This window comes from Centroberyx affinis, unplaced genomic scaffold, assembly GCF_046629955.1.
Source record: "Centroberyx affinis isolate AG114_WGS23_722 - 3 ecotype Tasmania unplaced genomic scaffold, CSIRO-AGI_Caff_v1 ptg002510l_1, whole genome shotgun sequence".
Classification (NCBI taxonomy): Eukaryota; Metazoa; Chordata; class Actinopteri; order Beryciformes; family Berycidae; genus Centroberyx; species Centroberyx affinis.
In genome coordinates this window covers 453,962-469,957 of record NW_027280732.1, presented here as the reverse complement: position 1 = coordinate 469,957, position 15,996 = coordinate 453,962, and the positions used below count along the sequence as shown (strand labels likewise).

The 15,996-nt window shown below is 40.7% G+C and overlaps 2 protein-coding genes across 2 annotated transcripts; both read left to right on the top strand.

Annotated features, from left to right (window-relative positions):
* The first annotated feature begins 133 nt into the window (after positions 1-133).
* slc25a44b (solute carrier family 25 member 44b) lies at positions 134-5,558 on the top strand. The gene is made up of 4 exons (XM_071534280.1): positions 134-316; positions 1,461-2,128; positions 2,255-2,382; positions 3,156-5,558. Exons 2-4 carry the CDS (start codon positions 1,501-1,503, stop codon positions 3,345-3,347), a joined length of 948 nt encoding a protein of 315 aa, XP_071390381.1. The 5' UTR covers positions 134-316; positions 1,461-1,500; the 3' UTR covers positions 3,348-5,558.
* Positions 5,559-8,819: 3,261 nt separating this feature from the next.
* LOC139656680 (cellular retinoic acid-binding protein 1) lies at positions 8,820-15,824 on the top strand. The gene is made up of 4 exons (XM_071534287.1): positions 8,820-8,963; positions 10,876-11,054; positions 11,295-11,408; positions 15,624-15,824. The coding sequence occupies exons 1-4, from the start codon at positions 8,894-8,896 to the stop codon at positions 15,672-15,674; spliced, it is 414 nt and encodes a 137-aa protein (XP_071390388.1). The 5' UTR covers positions 8,820-8,893; the 3' UTR covers positions 15,675-15,824.
* Positions 15,825-15,996: the final 172 nt, after the last annotated feature.

The following is a 15,996-nucleotide window of genomic DNA, read 5'->3' as shown; positions in this document are numbered from 1 at the left end:
AATTCAGAAAATCCAGATGTTGCCGATAATGCAACAATTTGGACGTCACCTGCCATGGAGTGTAGAAGAAGAAATTCTGCGGTTTCTCATTGGCTGCCTCCGCAGCATGGCATTTTGAATGGGAACAGGAAGGTATCCAGATAACTTAGCTTACTAGCTAGTTAGCCATCTAACTCCTTGTTGATATGATAGGTTTTTTTTTTTAGCTCGTATTGAATAATCAAATTGTTTACCTTTTCATCGGCTGTTGTCATGACGTTGCAAGTCGGACTGATGTTAAGGATGTGACTTTGAAATAAAACATCTGTCCAACGAGGTAAGGGCTTGCTAATGCTAACTAGTTTATACTAATGCTAACGCCATATAGCTGGCCTAACGTTAGCTAACGTAGACTGAAACAACGCTAGCTAAGACAACGATAGCTACATTGAAACACTTTATTGAAATACCCGGTGTCTGACTTGTTTGACTTTACGTTAGGTTTTATTAACACACAAATGCACATTGACTCAGTTTTGCTCTCTACTATGTTTACACAGCTCGGGAACACCGTGTCCTATAACTTGTATTGTAATTTGCTGCTACTGGGTAACAGGCAAACGTGTGTAATGGCATTTGCTAGATAACCAGAAAACCTTTTCAATAGCTTGGTCAGGACAGGCTGACATGCTTCACTGTTTTGCCAAAACAGCTTGTATCTGATGCCAAGGAGTTAGCTTAGCTTGCCAAGCTGTCTTGAATGACCTTTAAACCCTCTAACACAGCTGCTGAGGTTAGACATTGCTCATTTCTCAAGGAGAAGTGGGACATAATGGATAAGCTAGCACCACACAGAAAACACAGCAGTCTTGTTTTTCCTGATGTAATGTTATGCCAAGGGATGTACAGCACTCTGTGGCCGGGTGAGTTATATTCCTGTTGAGCAAAAAGTTGTTTACTGACAGCAGTGATGATGTTGTTGTTTTCATATGAGGTCAGCACTCATATATATTAGTTGAACTCATATTTAATCCACACATCTGTCATATAAGGAGGGGTAAACTGCAGCCCCCTCAATACCTAAGCTATGCCTACCTAAATTCCTACCTAAATGTAGGCTACTCATTATTTTTTATAAATGAATATACAGTATAGTACAATTTAAAAAGTCTTTATTGTCATGGCTTAAAGTCAACGTGTTACAACCATAAGGTCTTCATCAGCGCATGAAGACCTTATGGTCGATTGCCTGTAAATTTCAAGCTTTTAGTCTCTTCCCTTGGACTGCATACAGCTCAAAACTTTACTTTTTCCTCACTGGAGGTTTTCAATCTTATAGCTAATGTCTCAGTTTTCTATAGATTCCTGTTCCCAGTGAACACCTATAAACCCTAAGGACTTATACTTGTTCTTAATCCACAAGATCACCAAGTGTTCCTTCCTTCTGTCTGATACATTGTTGTTGTTGTTTTCCCTGTCAGGTGGTGATCAGTCTGATGAGAGGGCTCCGGAGCCGGCAGGATGCAGCAGAAGAGGAACATCCAGATCATAGAATGGGAGGACCTGGACAAAAGGAAGTTCTACTCCTTCGGGGTGTTCATGACTATGACCATCCGGGCCACCGTCTACCCGGCCACGCTCATCCGCACCCGGCTGCAGGTGCAGAGGGGCAAATCGCTCTACAGCGGCACCTTTGACGCCTTCTTCAAGATCCTGCGGGCCGAGGGCGTTCGAGGCCTGTACCGCGGCTTCATGGTCAACACTTTCACGCTGATCTCAGGTCAAGCCTACATCACCACCTACGAGCTAGTGAGGAAGTACGTCTCCCAATACTCCAGTGACAACACGGTGAAGTCTCTGGTGGCGGGCGGCTCGGCCTCACTGGTGGCTCAGAGCATCACCGTCCCCATCGATGTGATCTCTCAGCAGCTGATGATGCAGGGCCAAGGCGAGCACCTCACCCGCTTCCGGCTCAAGTCCAAAGTGGAGATGGGAAACACCAAAAGGATGTTTGGCCAAACCAGGGACATTATTGCGCAGATTTTTGCTGCTGACGGTTTCCGTGGCTTCTACAGGGGATATGTGGCTTCTTTACTCACCTACATCCCAAACAGCGCAGTCTGGTGGCCTTTTTATCACTTTTATGCTGGTAAGATGGAGCTGATTTGTTTTCTAGCCTTTGTTGAATTATCCACTTAATCCAGACAATGCACACAGCTTTGATCTTTGTCTGAAGACCTTAAACATAACTGTAAATGTTTCTAATGTTCAACAGAACAACTCTCCAAACTGGCTCCCAGTGACTGCCCTCACCTAATTCTTCAAGCCATGGCCGGACCACTAGCTGCTGCTACTGCCTCGACTGTTACCAACCCAATGGATGTGGTCAGAGCGAGAGTGCAGGTGACAATCATTCACATCTCTCTTGAGTAAAATACACTAGGAATTGTGTTAGGGCAGCAACTAACGATTATTTTCATTATGGATTAATCTGTCGATTATTTTTTCAATTAAACATTTAGTTTATAAAATGTCAAAAATAATGACAAATAACCATCACAAGTTACAGAGCCCAAAGTGATTCTTAAAATTGTTTACTCGTCTGACCAGCAGCCAAAAAAAACCTAAAGTATTAATTTTATAATGATATGAAACCGAGAAAAGCAGCAAATCTTAGCATTTGTGAAGCTGTAACCAGCAAATGTTTGGTATTTTTACTTGATAAATAACTAAAAAGTAAAATTATAATCGGTTAATTTTCTGTTAGTCGACTAATCGATTAATTGACTAATCGTTTCTGCACTAGATTGTGTGAGGTCAATGCTGGATGCCGTGTTAAACTCCAGATTGAACTAAGGGGTTTTTGCACTCATGAGGATAACAGGCATGCAAATGTCTATAAATACTTTAATTTATGAGGAATATGTAAGGAAAGCGATGTATAAAAATATGGGTAATTGTCTCTTATGCTGCTCATGCTGCTTTTGTGTGCTTGTTAGCCTTATGAATCTAAAATATCTTTGGATTGAAGTCTACTAAGTTGAGCTGTAGGCCAAACTGAAGAAAATCCTTTTACTTTGTTGCCTATTCAGCTCAGTATTTGCTTAAGTTATTATACCAATGTGTGGTTACACATAATTACAGCATATATGTGCGTGTTTGTGTGTTTTGTTTAGGTTGAAGGCAGGACTTCAGTCATCCAGACCTTCAGGCAGCTGATCGTAGAAGAGGGCTTCTGGGGAATGACCAAAGGACTGTCGGCACGCATCATTTCCTCCACTCCCACCGCCATCGTCATGGTGGTCGGCTATGAGACGCTAAAGAAACTGAGTCTGCGGCCTGAGCTGGTGGATTCGAGGCACTGGTAGAAGACACCTGGACAGAGTTTACCCGATGGACCATGTGCTGTTTCAGTCCTCAGTCTGAGAAACTCTGAAACAGGCAGGATGGAAGAAAGATTTGTGGTGGAAAAGCAGCTTGGGGAGCAAAATGGAACCAGGCCTTTGTCTCTTCTCCCTCTCCAAACCGGCTTCCATGTCTCCATCTTCTGTAATTCCCTTTTCTTGGCCTTTTTTAAATTGCTGCCTTCTTAGTGTGAAATTAAGATGAGCAAACATTTTTTTAATGTGTGTGAGAAGAACAGTGGGTCATATTAGAAGCTGTGTAACATGCAACCTCTGTGTTTGTTTATGTAGGGGTGACTTACAACTGTCCTGTACACTGCACCCACCGGAACCAATCATCCATCTGCATTTTATTTGTGATAGGATAACAAATTCAAAGTACAGATGTCTTTGCTAACATTTTGTTGTTCATGTTGGTACAGTTAACCCCTGGCTGATCAGACACACAAAAAACATTATCTTGCTATACACTGACTGGCGTGCTTTGCATCCCGTAAGTTGGAAAGTTCAAATATATTTAAATGGAGATTATATTATTATGAAAGGGGTTTGAAAGGTACAGATCCTCCCATTTGTGAATCTAAATATCAAGACAAAAAAAATCCTGGTGAAGCTCATTGTTTGTAAGACCTATCCATGATGTATTATACTAATGGTATTAATACTTTAAAATTGGCACAAAATTGGCATCCACACAAGAAGTATATTTTTTTTCATTCATTTGAATGTAAATGAAACACTGGTACCAGAAATGCAGACAAGTTGCTGGTAAAGCAGTATACTCTTTGAAAATGCAGAGATTGACATTTTATCAGGATGCTTGTAGCTTACTACTGTGCTAGCTTACTGACATTGTAAAAATATTGCACTGAATAAGCTTGTTAGTAAATTGCTAATTTGGTATATTAAAGTGTTCAATAGGCAGCTGCCAGGAAGCTGACCAGACTTTTGGAGTATTTCCATTTCATGTTAAAACTCAGTGAGGGAAGCCATGGGAGATTGAAGGGCAGCAGGCAGAAACAACAACTGTTCCCCTACTGTGACAGTAAATGTTTGAGTGCAATCAATGTAAATGTTTTATCCTTTTTCAGCACAAAATGTGATTGTATATTTCTTGTAATTTATGTGTTGATAACTTGTCTTAAAAGAAAGGATTAACTTTTCACCTAATATTTATTTTTTTGTTTCTGGTGTTTCTAATCCAAGTTTATGGGTTTATGACCACAAAAGTGGCCAAACTACAAAATTTCACACCATCATGACATGTTTGTGTTTCTAATATTTAAGATTTATAATTTTGAGTTTAGCGGCCGGACAATGAATTTAAAGGGACCTTGCACCCAAAATCAAACTTTGTCTGATGCTGTTGGACCTCTAAAGCCATGATCATACCTCATGACTTAACATATTTAAATTTCCTCAGGCCAAGGCAATAAGTAATCATATAAATCATGAGGGATTCCTGATAACAACCTTGAATACCTTGTAGATTCACTCAAGCACCAAAACACATGAATTTATGGGCAATTATTTTCTCTTTGAAGCCATGTTTTGCAAACCCTTGAAGCCTGGGGGAAGCCAGCAGGTAATTGACTTGAAAGAACCCAATGCAAAAATCACGAATTATGTCAGCTACTGTCTGGAATTTTAATGTTGAACCCAAGAATTCCTCTTTCCGCAGCTTCCAATAACTCCTAAAGTGTGATTATGTTGTCTAGACCAGCAGTTCTCAAACTGGGGGGTCCAGAGATGATTTATGGGATAGGAAAAAAAAACATTTCTATTATACAAATTCATTATTGTGTCATTTTTTCAGATTTTTCTCTAATTTTTGCTTTTTTCTTGTGAAATACTGAGTAGTTCTCAGCCTCTAGGCCTCCTCTGATAATCAAATGAAACAACCTGAAAAGGGAAAATATTTTTTTTTGGGTGAACTGTTCACCACTCTGCATATGCAGCCTGTGGCGGGGGGTCGTGAGCAGGCATCGCTTTGTATCAAGGGGTCATAAACCAAACAGTTTGAGAAGCACTGGTCTGGACAGCGAGCGACACAGGTGTGTTTGGAGAATATAATGTAAATCAGATCTCACAACCCTCTGTGTCGTTGTACAGAATACATGTGGTTTCATTCATGTGTTGTCTCGCTGTGTCTTGGTTCAACTACATCATCAATAAAACGACAAACTCAATTTGTGTATTCTGACTGGTGGTGCAAGCAGATTGGGCAATGCAGCTTCATTTTAATGTAGTAATTCAAACAGTAAAAGTGTCAAATAGCTGCAGATTATTTCCATGTGGCCCAGAGCGGACCGCCATCTTCATAACTAACAATGACTCAAAAAATGACTCATTAGAGAGAATATGATGAATGGGTATTTAAAGAGATAGTTCAGGTCTTAAGAAGCAAACTGGGAGTCATTTCAGTGAATCCAGAATCACTTAACCAATGTGTTTGTGTTCTTGAGAAATTGAACGCAGAAATTGTTAGCTATGCTTGTCAATATGGCTAAAATTCATGTTTCTGAAAATTCATATTTAAGTCCTATCATTAAGTATGTTAATGCAGAAGGTGTTTGGAGGGTGCTATATTTTTTCACATTTTTTTCAGTCTTTCAATGTCTTTCTCACATAACTAAAACACATGTTTATATGAATAAAATTATTCCCAGGTTGGGACAAATTAGACAGACTTCTTAAAAACCTGAACTATTCATTTAATTTTGTGTTTTATGGAATCTTTTTACATAATTTAAAAATGATCAAAGGGAAAGGTGTTTAACCTTTCTAACCAGTGTTGTGCAGAATCCCTGACCTACAAATAATAGATAAAATCCTTCATTATATTCAAAATGAATAAATCCCAAACACCCGATCTCCACCTCCCATTCATTATTATTTACTTAAAAATTGATGTAGGAAAAGCTGTGTACATGTGAACTGCAACTCCTCCACATTTAGGGAGCAGAAATGTCAATATTGTGCTGTGCTGCTCCTCTGGGAGCGCATTGTGCAAAGCAGAAGGTTTGGGAGGGGAAAACGTGGTTCAGAGGTCTCACAAGCTAATGTGTTTCCTCAATGTTCTTATAACCATGGGGCGTCCATACATCTTATCCAAGGTGACACTCTGACACCTGAGGTCACATCTCATTATGCTAGTTAGGTAATGAGATGAAGGGATCTACTGGGGAGAAGTCAATTTGGTTAAAATCCAGTGTTTTTCCACGCCGTTTTGTCTGATTTGACTGACAGGATAGTCCCGAAACGCTTAGTTCGATTTAGGCAGATTCGGGAAAAATTAAAGGTTTTAAAATGACAAGTTGAAAAGGTTTACACTGAAATCTAATTGAGAGAATCCTAGACTTGATATTGAGAAAGACATATTTTTCATGAAGTACAAGAGATTTATCCAATGTTCTGTGACAAAACCGACTTCAGGTCAAAATCCATAGTGCAGCAGAAGGGCCACTTGTTTCTCAATTTCTTAAATGTGATAGTCAATAAATAAATATAAAATTTCCCTTTCTAGAGACTTGGGCTGGGCAATATGGTTGAAATCAATATCACTATAATCAGGATAAGGATTTTTTTCTATATTGATATACATATATATGTATATATATATATCACAATATGGCTCTCTCCAATGCAAAATTACATGTTAAATAATCAAATTAATGTTCATCCCATTGTACCGAATGGTAATGTTAGGTGTGATGTCAAACAAAACTGAAATTTTCAAATAATATTCCGAACATACCTCATTTTGTCAGAGTTTTTAAATAAAATTTGCTTGTTATCATCAGTTTAGTCAGCAGAATTGTGTGCCATGATATCCCAAAATCACCAAATCATCACGATATGATTCCACTGAAAGACGATAAACGATAATATTGAATTATCGCCCAGCTTTACTAGAGACATTACTGTGTATAAGAGTGAAAAATCTTGTGTTAAATCTGGTTTAGAAGAGAGGGAACACAGTAAAATTGGATTCGAAGCCTGTTTACACTACAAAAAAAATCCCACTCTGTGCCTACAACTAAGACAAATGTGAAAAGTCATATTTTTCATAACCAGGGCAATAGATGGCAGCAGAAGTTGCAGTCTGTCATTAACTTGTAGGTGAAACTCACATCCGCTGCACATCTCACATTTTCCCCTCCATGCCATGACACAATCTCTGAAACTTTTCCCCCCTTCGGGCCACAAACGCTCCCTTTCCCTCCTGGAAGTAAACCCACCCAAAGACCAACAGACAGACCTACTGATGAATGAAACAAAACGAGGAGGCCTAGTGAAGCAGGCGGAGGGCTTTTCTACGCTGACACGTCCTGGTGGGAAGACAGAGTGCTCCCTGCTCTGCTCTATACATTAATTATCAAGCACTGTCCGGAAGGCACTTTGTCAAAAAGATTGATGGGGAGCCGTCAGGGAGGGAACAAATCTGACTTGGCTGGGGTTAAGGGTAGGGCCTCTCATTCTCATGGGATGAGATGGTGTGTATGTGTGTGTGTGTGTGTGTGCATGCGTGCGGGGGCAGGAGAGGAGGGGATCGTCAGGGGGAACTGTATAGTATAACTGTGCAGTGTAATCCTCTAGTCAGCTGTACCGAACACCGAGCAATTTAGAGAAAAAGAGCAGCGAGGGGCAAATATGTATAAAAAAGCAGCTTTGCTTTATCTTCAGATTAGCATGGGATTAAATCTGTTCAATCAGCTGCTGTTGAAGGTGTGATACATTACAACTATCTTTTGTCGTAATTATCCCAATCTTCCACTGAAGCCAATGTCCACATATTGGCCCGACAACAACTTAGGTTTGTGTGCAGCAGTTAATTCGTTCACATAGAAACATACAGCAGCTGCAAGACACAGATTGAGGTTTGAAATCCTGAAAAATCCTCCAGTAAACTGTAGTTTACACTGAGCAATTTAAAGGAAAAACACTGGTGCAGGGGCAAATATGTATAAAATCCTATCTAACTAATTGAGATGGCGGTTGCTTATTTATACCACAACTAAAGCAGCCTCTAAAAGGCTCTTAAATGCCTTACTTATACTATACTTATACTAATACTTATATAGATGCATTTCCATTAAAGCCTAGGCAATGCAGTTCATTGATATTGCAGATGAGACATTGACATTCCAGCTGAACCTTCATTTCATTTAGGATGGCCATTTAATTCTCTGATGAGAGCAAACCATTAAGAATGTGTGTGTGTGTGTGTGTGTGTGTGTGTGTGTGTGTGTGTGTGTGTGTGCAGGCGGACGTATGTGAGTTTGTGTTTGTGGGAGAGAGGAGAAAGTGGAAGAGGGGGTTTGGTCTGCTGTATGGGATCATTACACAGGGAGAGAGGGAGGAGAGAAGGAGGGAGGGAGGGAAAAAGCTTGAAAGGGAGCGGAGGAGAGAGAGAGAGAGAAAGAAAGAGAGAGAGAGAGGGAGAGAGAGGAGAGACAGACTACAAGAGGCTGCAAAGGCTGATACACAATCAAACACCTCACAGGAAAATGCCCAATTTTGCAGGAAATTGGAGAATGAAAAGCAGCGAGAATTTTGACGAGTTGCTGAAAGCCCTGGGTGAGAAAATTCACTTTTTGTCCTTTGATTTTTGAAACCCTTCGAGAGGTTAAAGGGGGTTTCATGCATTTCTCTTTCCTTCTCTATCAGGAAGAAGTATGAATCAGGGAGAAGTTTTATTACCTCTGAATGTTTGAATGTGCTTAGAGCATGAATTTCTCATTATCCAGTGATCTAAGATTAAATGAATATGCCTATTGGAAGTCCATTTTCTGTACTATAAATGCCTGGAGTGCAGGTATTAGACTGTAATAGACTGTAGTAGACTGCGGTTGAGTTTTTTTTATGGTTTTAAATGGTTTTTGAAAATTGAAAATTGCAAAAAAATACAAAAGGGCTAAAGTTGTACATTAAATACATCAGTCTTGAGGTACATGTGCCAAATTACAAACTGTACAGACTGTAAGGAGCTTAACATTAGCAGCAGACTAGCATGGGATTAAATCTGCTGAACCAGCTGGTGTTGAAGGTGTGATACATATGACTTACATACATGATCTTTTGTCTTAAATATCCCAACATTCTTCTGAATCCAATGTGTACAAATTGGCCCCACAGCAACTTGGCTTTTTGCTGCAGGAGTTAATTTTTCACATGGAAACATAGCTGCAAGCGACAGACTGCGGACTGAAATGGTCTCTCGTGGGAAAGTGAACTATACAACTCATTTTAATTGCAGAAGGAGAACAAAAACTCATCATACTGTACTTGCAGTGATGCTGTATTTGAATGATGGAGCGTACAGAGCGCGGATGGGGAACAGAGTGAAGCGGTCTCTCATCTAATTGTTTGCACTGTAACTGTGTGACAGAGAGGGTTAATAGCTTTTCCAGTCATTTGCAGGACAGAATCTATCATGGTGTACAGGAGAGCTAAACAAAGCAAATGGCGCCAGCATTCCTCCCTCTCATCACCTTGTCATTGCATCCCCCATATTTGCAACATCTGCTGATAACCATCTCAACTGCGGCTGCTGCTGGAGGATCCTTTTATATGAAAAAAATGACAGGGTGATACTGTAATATTTTCCCCCGACTCCTAAAAGTGATATGGAGAGGTTGCATGACTCTGCCTGAGACTGATACCTCTGCCTCTATGCATTCCTCTGGTAAATAAGCACAATTTCACCTCCCAAACAGGAATTCAGATTTTTTTTTTTTTAACAATCATTTTGGCGCCAGAGGCAAACAGGCAAAAATGTGAGGTGACAGAACTCATTGTCAGATGATAAAATGTGAAGAAAGTAGTCTTTATGAACTGGGATGGGGCGGGAAACAAAAAAAAAAAATGCAGGGGTCAGTTGCTTTGTAATTCAGATCATAGTGAGTCATCACAGCCTTTCACTAGTTTCGAGAACCCACCAGTTATCATAATTGATATCAAGGTTGAGGTCAATTCATGAATGAACTCATCAATTCCAGTTCAACTGAGGAATTGGAATTTGAAAAAACCTACAGGAAACAGAATTGGAATTGAATTTTCAGCAATTGAATCGAATTCAATTAAATTCTGTGAAATTCCAATATTTTCTCACCACATATCTGAGATTACACAGTGTTATACATAATCAATACTGAATATCATAAAATGATAAAGGTCCCTTCTTTCAGATGGTATTTGATGCATAACATGTAATCATAATACATACATTATGATTGAATGTATTTGATTTGTTTAACTGTCTTTTATTTGATTCATAATGTTTGATTTATAATGTATGGCAAGTCAAGACAATCAAGTGGAATTTCATGGAATTCAATTCTGTTTCCTCTCATTCCGATCCAGTTCCAACTCCAACTCCAGGATCTGAATTGGAATTTCCCATGCATTCTAAATTGAATTCATGAATGGCCCCAACCCTGCTTGATATGTAAAGGCTTACAGTTAGGTTAGGTCCTGTATGCGTCCTCAGGTGTGAACGCCATGCTGAGGAGGGTAGCAGTGGCGGCGGCGTCCAAACCCCATGTGGAGATCAGGCAGAACGGCGAGCATTTCTACATCAAGACTTCCACCACCGTCCGCACCACTGAGATCAACTTCCTCGTCGGCGAGGAGTTTAATGAGGAGACGGTGGACGGCAGAAAGTGTAAGGTAATTTGTCCTGCGATATGCACTTCGAGTCAAATTTGTATTTTCAAACATCTGCAGTGTGCAGTTCTCTTCGACACCTTGTCAGACCTTCATGTTTGAGGCTTAAGGAAGGCACAGGAAGATAAACACACTCCGCGTTGATCCCTCTCTCATCACACTGCTTTTAGCTGGGTGAGAGTGAGGGGATAAAAAAAATAATAAAATAATAGGAAGCCACATAACAGTGCTGCCTTTCTGCAGAGCTTGGCCACCTGGGAGACGGAAAACAAGATGTACTGCAGACAGACTCTTCTGAGCGGGAACGGCCCGAAGACCTTCTGGAGCCGAGAACTCAGAGGGGACGAACTCATACTGGTGAGGAAGACTCTTCATGGTCATGGTTTTGTGTGTTTTCCTGTAATTAGGAGATAGGATGACAGGCAAGAAAGTGAGCGACCGTAACCTATTGGCACTTGTTGCGGTCGAATCTTAGAGCTTTCTCTTGTGTCTCCTCCAACTGTCTAAATAAATAAAAACAAAACACAATAGAGTGGATTGTCCACTATCCTTTTTCTAAAGAGTGTGGTTTCCTGGTTTAACATGCTTTCATCTTCAGCCTAAGGCACACAAATGATTCCCAATTTCATCTAAAACCTCTAGAGCAGATCATTAAGCAGATGTTTGGAAGCTTTGCAATGTGGGATGGGATGTCAAATTTGGAGGTCACCATCTTTAACCACATGGGCCTTTGCTGGCCTCGTCTTCTCTGTCTGCTAATAAGAAAACAAGGGATGGGTTAATAAGTCAGAAGAATGGCATCAGCACAGATGGAGGAGTCAGGAGTGGACAGGATTGCCATGGGGAACCAGAACTGGGCTATGACACTATCTGGTCAATCTTTTTCCTACATAGTTCTTAGGAAATGTTCTAGACGCCCATGACTCTCGGTCCATTCCTCATGTTTCTTTCCTGTGCCAAATGAAGCATAAGGAGGTGCCTGTCCTGATCCTTATTTTTCATTTTTGCGTGTTTTATTCCATTATTTTCCACGTCAGAAAGAAAAGGAGACATACCTAAAGGCTGAAAACAAGTGAATTCCTTGGCATCGCTGCTCTGCATACTGTTACAGTTTGCGGCAACACCTATTCAAGCGCTCTGTAGGGACGTTTCGACGAGAGTTCAAAGGCTGCTGCTGCCGCTGCACCGGTACCAGTTACATTACACCGCCATACGTTCGGTGTTAGACCCTGCATACCAAGCAGCACTTTGTGTTCTTGCATCCATCAGAAACACTTCTGTCTCCTGCGCACAGCCATTCAGATTACCAAGACAATGTGGTTTTCTGTAAACATCTGGGCCTGCTTGGTTTTATAGGCCAGATGGACAACAAAACCAAGGTCCAATAACGGTTGAGTCCAGTTTGGATGTGACGGGGTTATCTGACTAACCTCTGCGGAAAACTAATCAGGAAAACATTGCAGAGGGCCTGTTATTTGGATTGGATGCAGGTTTGTAACAGGGAAACTTAAGCTTTTAACAAGATGGAATCTGTTTTTATTCAAGATAAGGGCGTATGCTTCTGTCCATATTGGAGTGATAGACTGTAATGTGATAGGCATGTGGGCTTAAGTCACTGGAAAAAGTTTTGATTTGATTTTTCAAAGATAAGATCATGAGTTGTGCTGCGATACCAGTGACATGAGGGAGAGGTTAGATGTATTCCCTGCTGCTCTGTAATTTAAACATATTTCCCCCATGTCACACTTCACTTGACACACTGTTTACACTTGTAAGAGCTGAGAAGATTCAAATGATGATGAAGCAAAGATGTTTGGCTCTGGGGTGATGTGCTCAGTAAATCCACAGTCAGCTGAAGGACTGAAATGTTGGACCAACAATCTGTTTCAGTTTTAAACTGCAGACTGAGGTCAGTAGCCATACCAGTCCCTCAAACACCTGGGTGCACATTTATTAAGACTCTGAGACAAAGTGTGTTAGCACTGACCGCTGCCACCCCAGCTTTTATAAATAATACTCACATGGCAGTCAATTCAAATTGAGACGCATGCCAAAATGTTTCGTTTTAAAGGTGCCTTATAATTCAGATTTCACGGTTTTGTTTTCAAATGTACTGTGGTTCAAGAAAAGAATAATGTTTGTCATGTTTTAAATTGACATTTGAAATAAATGTAGCTTAGCTAAAAGGGTATTTATTGAATGAATTTGAAGACTAAGTCCTCACAATACTGGACCCTGATTGGCTAGTTGAACATCCTCCTCTAATTCAACTCCTCTAATGAGGTAAACCTGCTGAGGTAAACCGGCTTCCAGTTCAAATGCTGCTAACTGCTTTGATTGGACAGATTTCAGTAATTCTTTTTTCTGAAAGTGAGATTTAGCCATGCAAAATTCCTCAGGCTTCATTACATATCTTTGATCATATATGTATATAAATTGAGGAAAATTAGAATTCCTACAATGGGGCCACTTTCAAATTAAAAAAACGAATTTTGAAAATGTTGCAGGATGTGTGAGGAATATAGGAACTCCCATAGCTTTGTCAATATGGGCCAAGGTGTAAACCCTCTTACGGTGGATGTAGCCTACTGTTGCTCACAACAGGCTGTGGAAAGTACCCAGTTGATTTTCTGTTGCTAGCAAAAACCCTGCTCGTTAAACTACAGGGAGCTAAACGCTACATGCCTCATCCTCCACTAATACAAGTATGCTCCCCCTCTGTTCACAAAGGAATGAACCTAGAGTATAAAAAGAAAAAAATGCACATAAACATGAATCAAAGCGTTGGCCAGCAGATGAGGAAATTAGGCTCTCAGGGAACGATGGATGTGGGGTTTAATGAAGACAACATGCGGCGGCTTACTGTGATTTAAGATGGGCGGACTTAGGGATACACTCATAATGACCATTTGCAGGGGTTTACTGTGAGCAAGGACATGGGGGAGAGGGGAGAAACACTGAAGAAATGAAAACCACTCTTTTACTTGTCAATGCTCGGATCCTCATAGACTTCCTTTGCATTTCAAGCCAATAAATATTGATTTTTGGACATTATTGCAATCCTCATAATGGCTGGTGTAGGATGGGACTTGTGTGAGGTGGAGTGGTGTGTCTGTGTGTGTGTGTGGTGGTCGTGATGGTGTCGGGGGTCTTCTGGCCCCGGCCCAAGTCCTGTGTGCTCCTGCGGGCTTTAATGGGCCTCATTGATCATGTTGTTGAGAAATGCCAATGGACCCTGATGTTAGCTCCAGTTAATGTCTCCCCCGGCATCGCGCCACATGCCAGATGGAGTCATCTCGGCTCCATTTTTTATCGCCCGGGCCCGCTTCCCTGTCCTCCCTGTCCTCCCTCACTCCATGGCTCGGGATAATGATGATGTGTGGCGCTGACAACTTCAGATGCCATATTGCTTCGCCCCTGAGACTCCCATAAATCTTAGGGCTTGGACACACCCACCTCTAACCCCGGGCATCCAACGTTTTTACCCCCCCCTTTTTTATCAGTTTTTGTCATGGCTATGTTCCTTTTGCAGCTGTCATATTCCTAATGGGGCGATGTGTCACACTGAGATCACATCGTAGCTGTCATTTATGCCGTTTAGGAGGTGGAAATCCAACAAGGCAGCGGAAAATAAGAGTTTACCAAGCTGTTAGCAGGAGGCATGTAGGGCATGTGGAGTGGGAATCTGACTAGTTAAAGCAATATTCCACTTAGTTTTAACATGGGGGTTATTTGGCACTTGACCGGTTTGTAGCGTTTGTATTTTTACTTCCCATCCATTTGAATGAGGCCATGAAAATAGTCTGAAAACTTACATTTAACACGTTGATGAACATATTCAACAACAAATCCCGCTTCTGTGATCTTCAATTGACTGTGGGTCCAACGTTTTAGAGCATAATTTCACCGAGTAGCATTTTTATTGATAGGAGAGATCATAGCGGAGGGATACCATTTAGGAGAGATAGTTACTGCTTGGGAGACCGGATCAACTTTTATTTTTAAGTACTAATTTTCCCAGGATGCTTTGTTGTCTTAAAAGCGGGATCTGTTGTTGAATCTGTTCACAAACGTGTTAAAGTTCAGTTTCATGTTATGTTATTTTTATGGCCGCATTCAAATAAATGGGAAGTAAAAATCCGAATGCTACAAACTCGTCCAGCTGCATCCGATCTTGGGGATTAGTTTATATTCTGGTTTTCATGGCGGTCAAGTGCCAAATAACCCCCCTGTTAAAACTAAGTGGAATATCGCTTTAAGAGTTTTGCCTCATTGAGTGCCAAATGCCGTCCCTAGAGCGGTTTGAAATGATGCAAATTTAGAGGGAAAATTAATTCAAGAGCAATTACAATCTTCTGTAAAAACTTGGCTTTTTTCCTCCAGTTTTGTCCAGCTTATTGTTTCTGAAAGCTCCAGTGGAAGGATCAGTTTTACTGAGCTCAGCCACTTCCTTCAGATGATGGAGATACCAATCCCCTGACTCATGCATGGTTCAAGGCGAAGAACGACAGACCATCCTGGTGAAATGGTAATTAAGATATTTTCTTTCTCTCCCTCTCAATCTTGTTTCAGACCTTCGGAGCGGACGATGTGGTGTGCACGCGGATCTACGTACGGGCATAGCAGATCGCCACGGCCTTACAAAGCTCAAACTTCCAGACACTCTCATAAACATAACTGTCAATGCTGAGATATTTCACTAAACGGCATGATATCCCAATAATCTGTTTTGACATTGACAACGCTTTGTGTCTTCAAAAATCATACTTTCAGCTGGACATTACTATTCTTTTCATTTTTGTATTTAATTTTTTCAGCTTTGGAAATAAAATGAGAAAAGTATGGTCTGTTTTTGTGATATTGTTCAATTCATGCCCCATCTCTTGGGACAAAATAAAAAAGAAACATTTATATTTTTGGCTTGTTATGTTTAAGGTACCCAATA

Bases quoted from the DNA above. Each gene is read 5' to 3' on its own strand.
- slc25a44b (XM_071534280.1), top strand. From the start codon at position 1,501: ATGCAGCAGAAGAGGAACATCCAGATCATAGAATGGGAGGACCTGGAC. The intron at 2,129-2,254 runs GTAAGATGGAGC...AATGTTCAACAG, and splicing joins TTTTTATCACTTTTATGCTG to AACAACTCTCCAAACTGGCT. The intron at 2,383-3,155 runs GTGACAATCATT...TGTTTTGTTTAG, and splicing joins TGGTCAGAGCGAGAGTGCAG to GTTGAAGGCAGGACTTCAGT.
- LOC139656680 (XM_071534287.1), top strand. From the start codon at position 8,894: ATGCCCAATTTTGCAGGAAATTGGAGAATGAAAAGCAGCGAGAATTTT. The intron at 11,055-11,294 runs GTAATTTGTCCT...GCCTTTCTGCAG, and splicing joins TGGACGGCAGAAAGTGTAAG to AGCTTGGCCACCTGGGAGAC. The intron at 11,409-15,623 runs GTGAGGAAGACT...ATCTTGTTTCAG, and splicing joins GAGGGGACGAACTCATACTG to ACCTTCGGAGCGGACGATGT.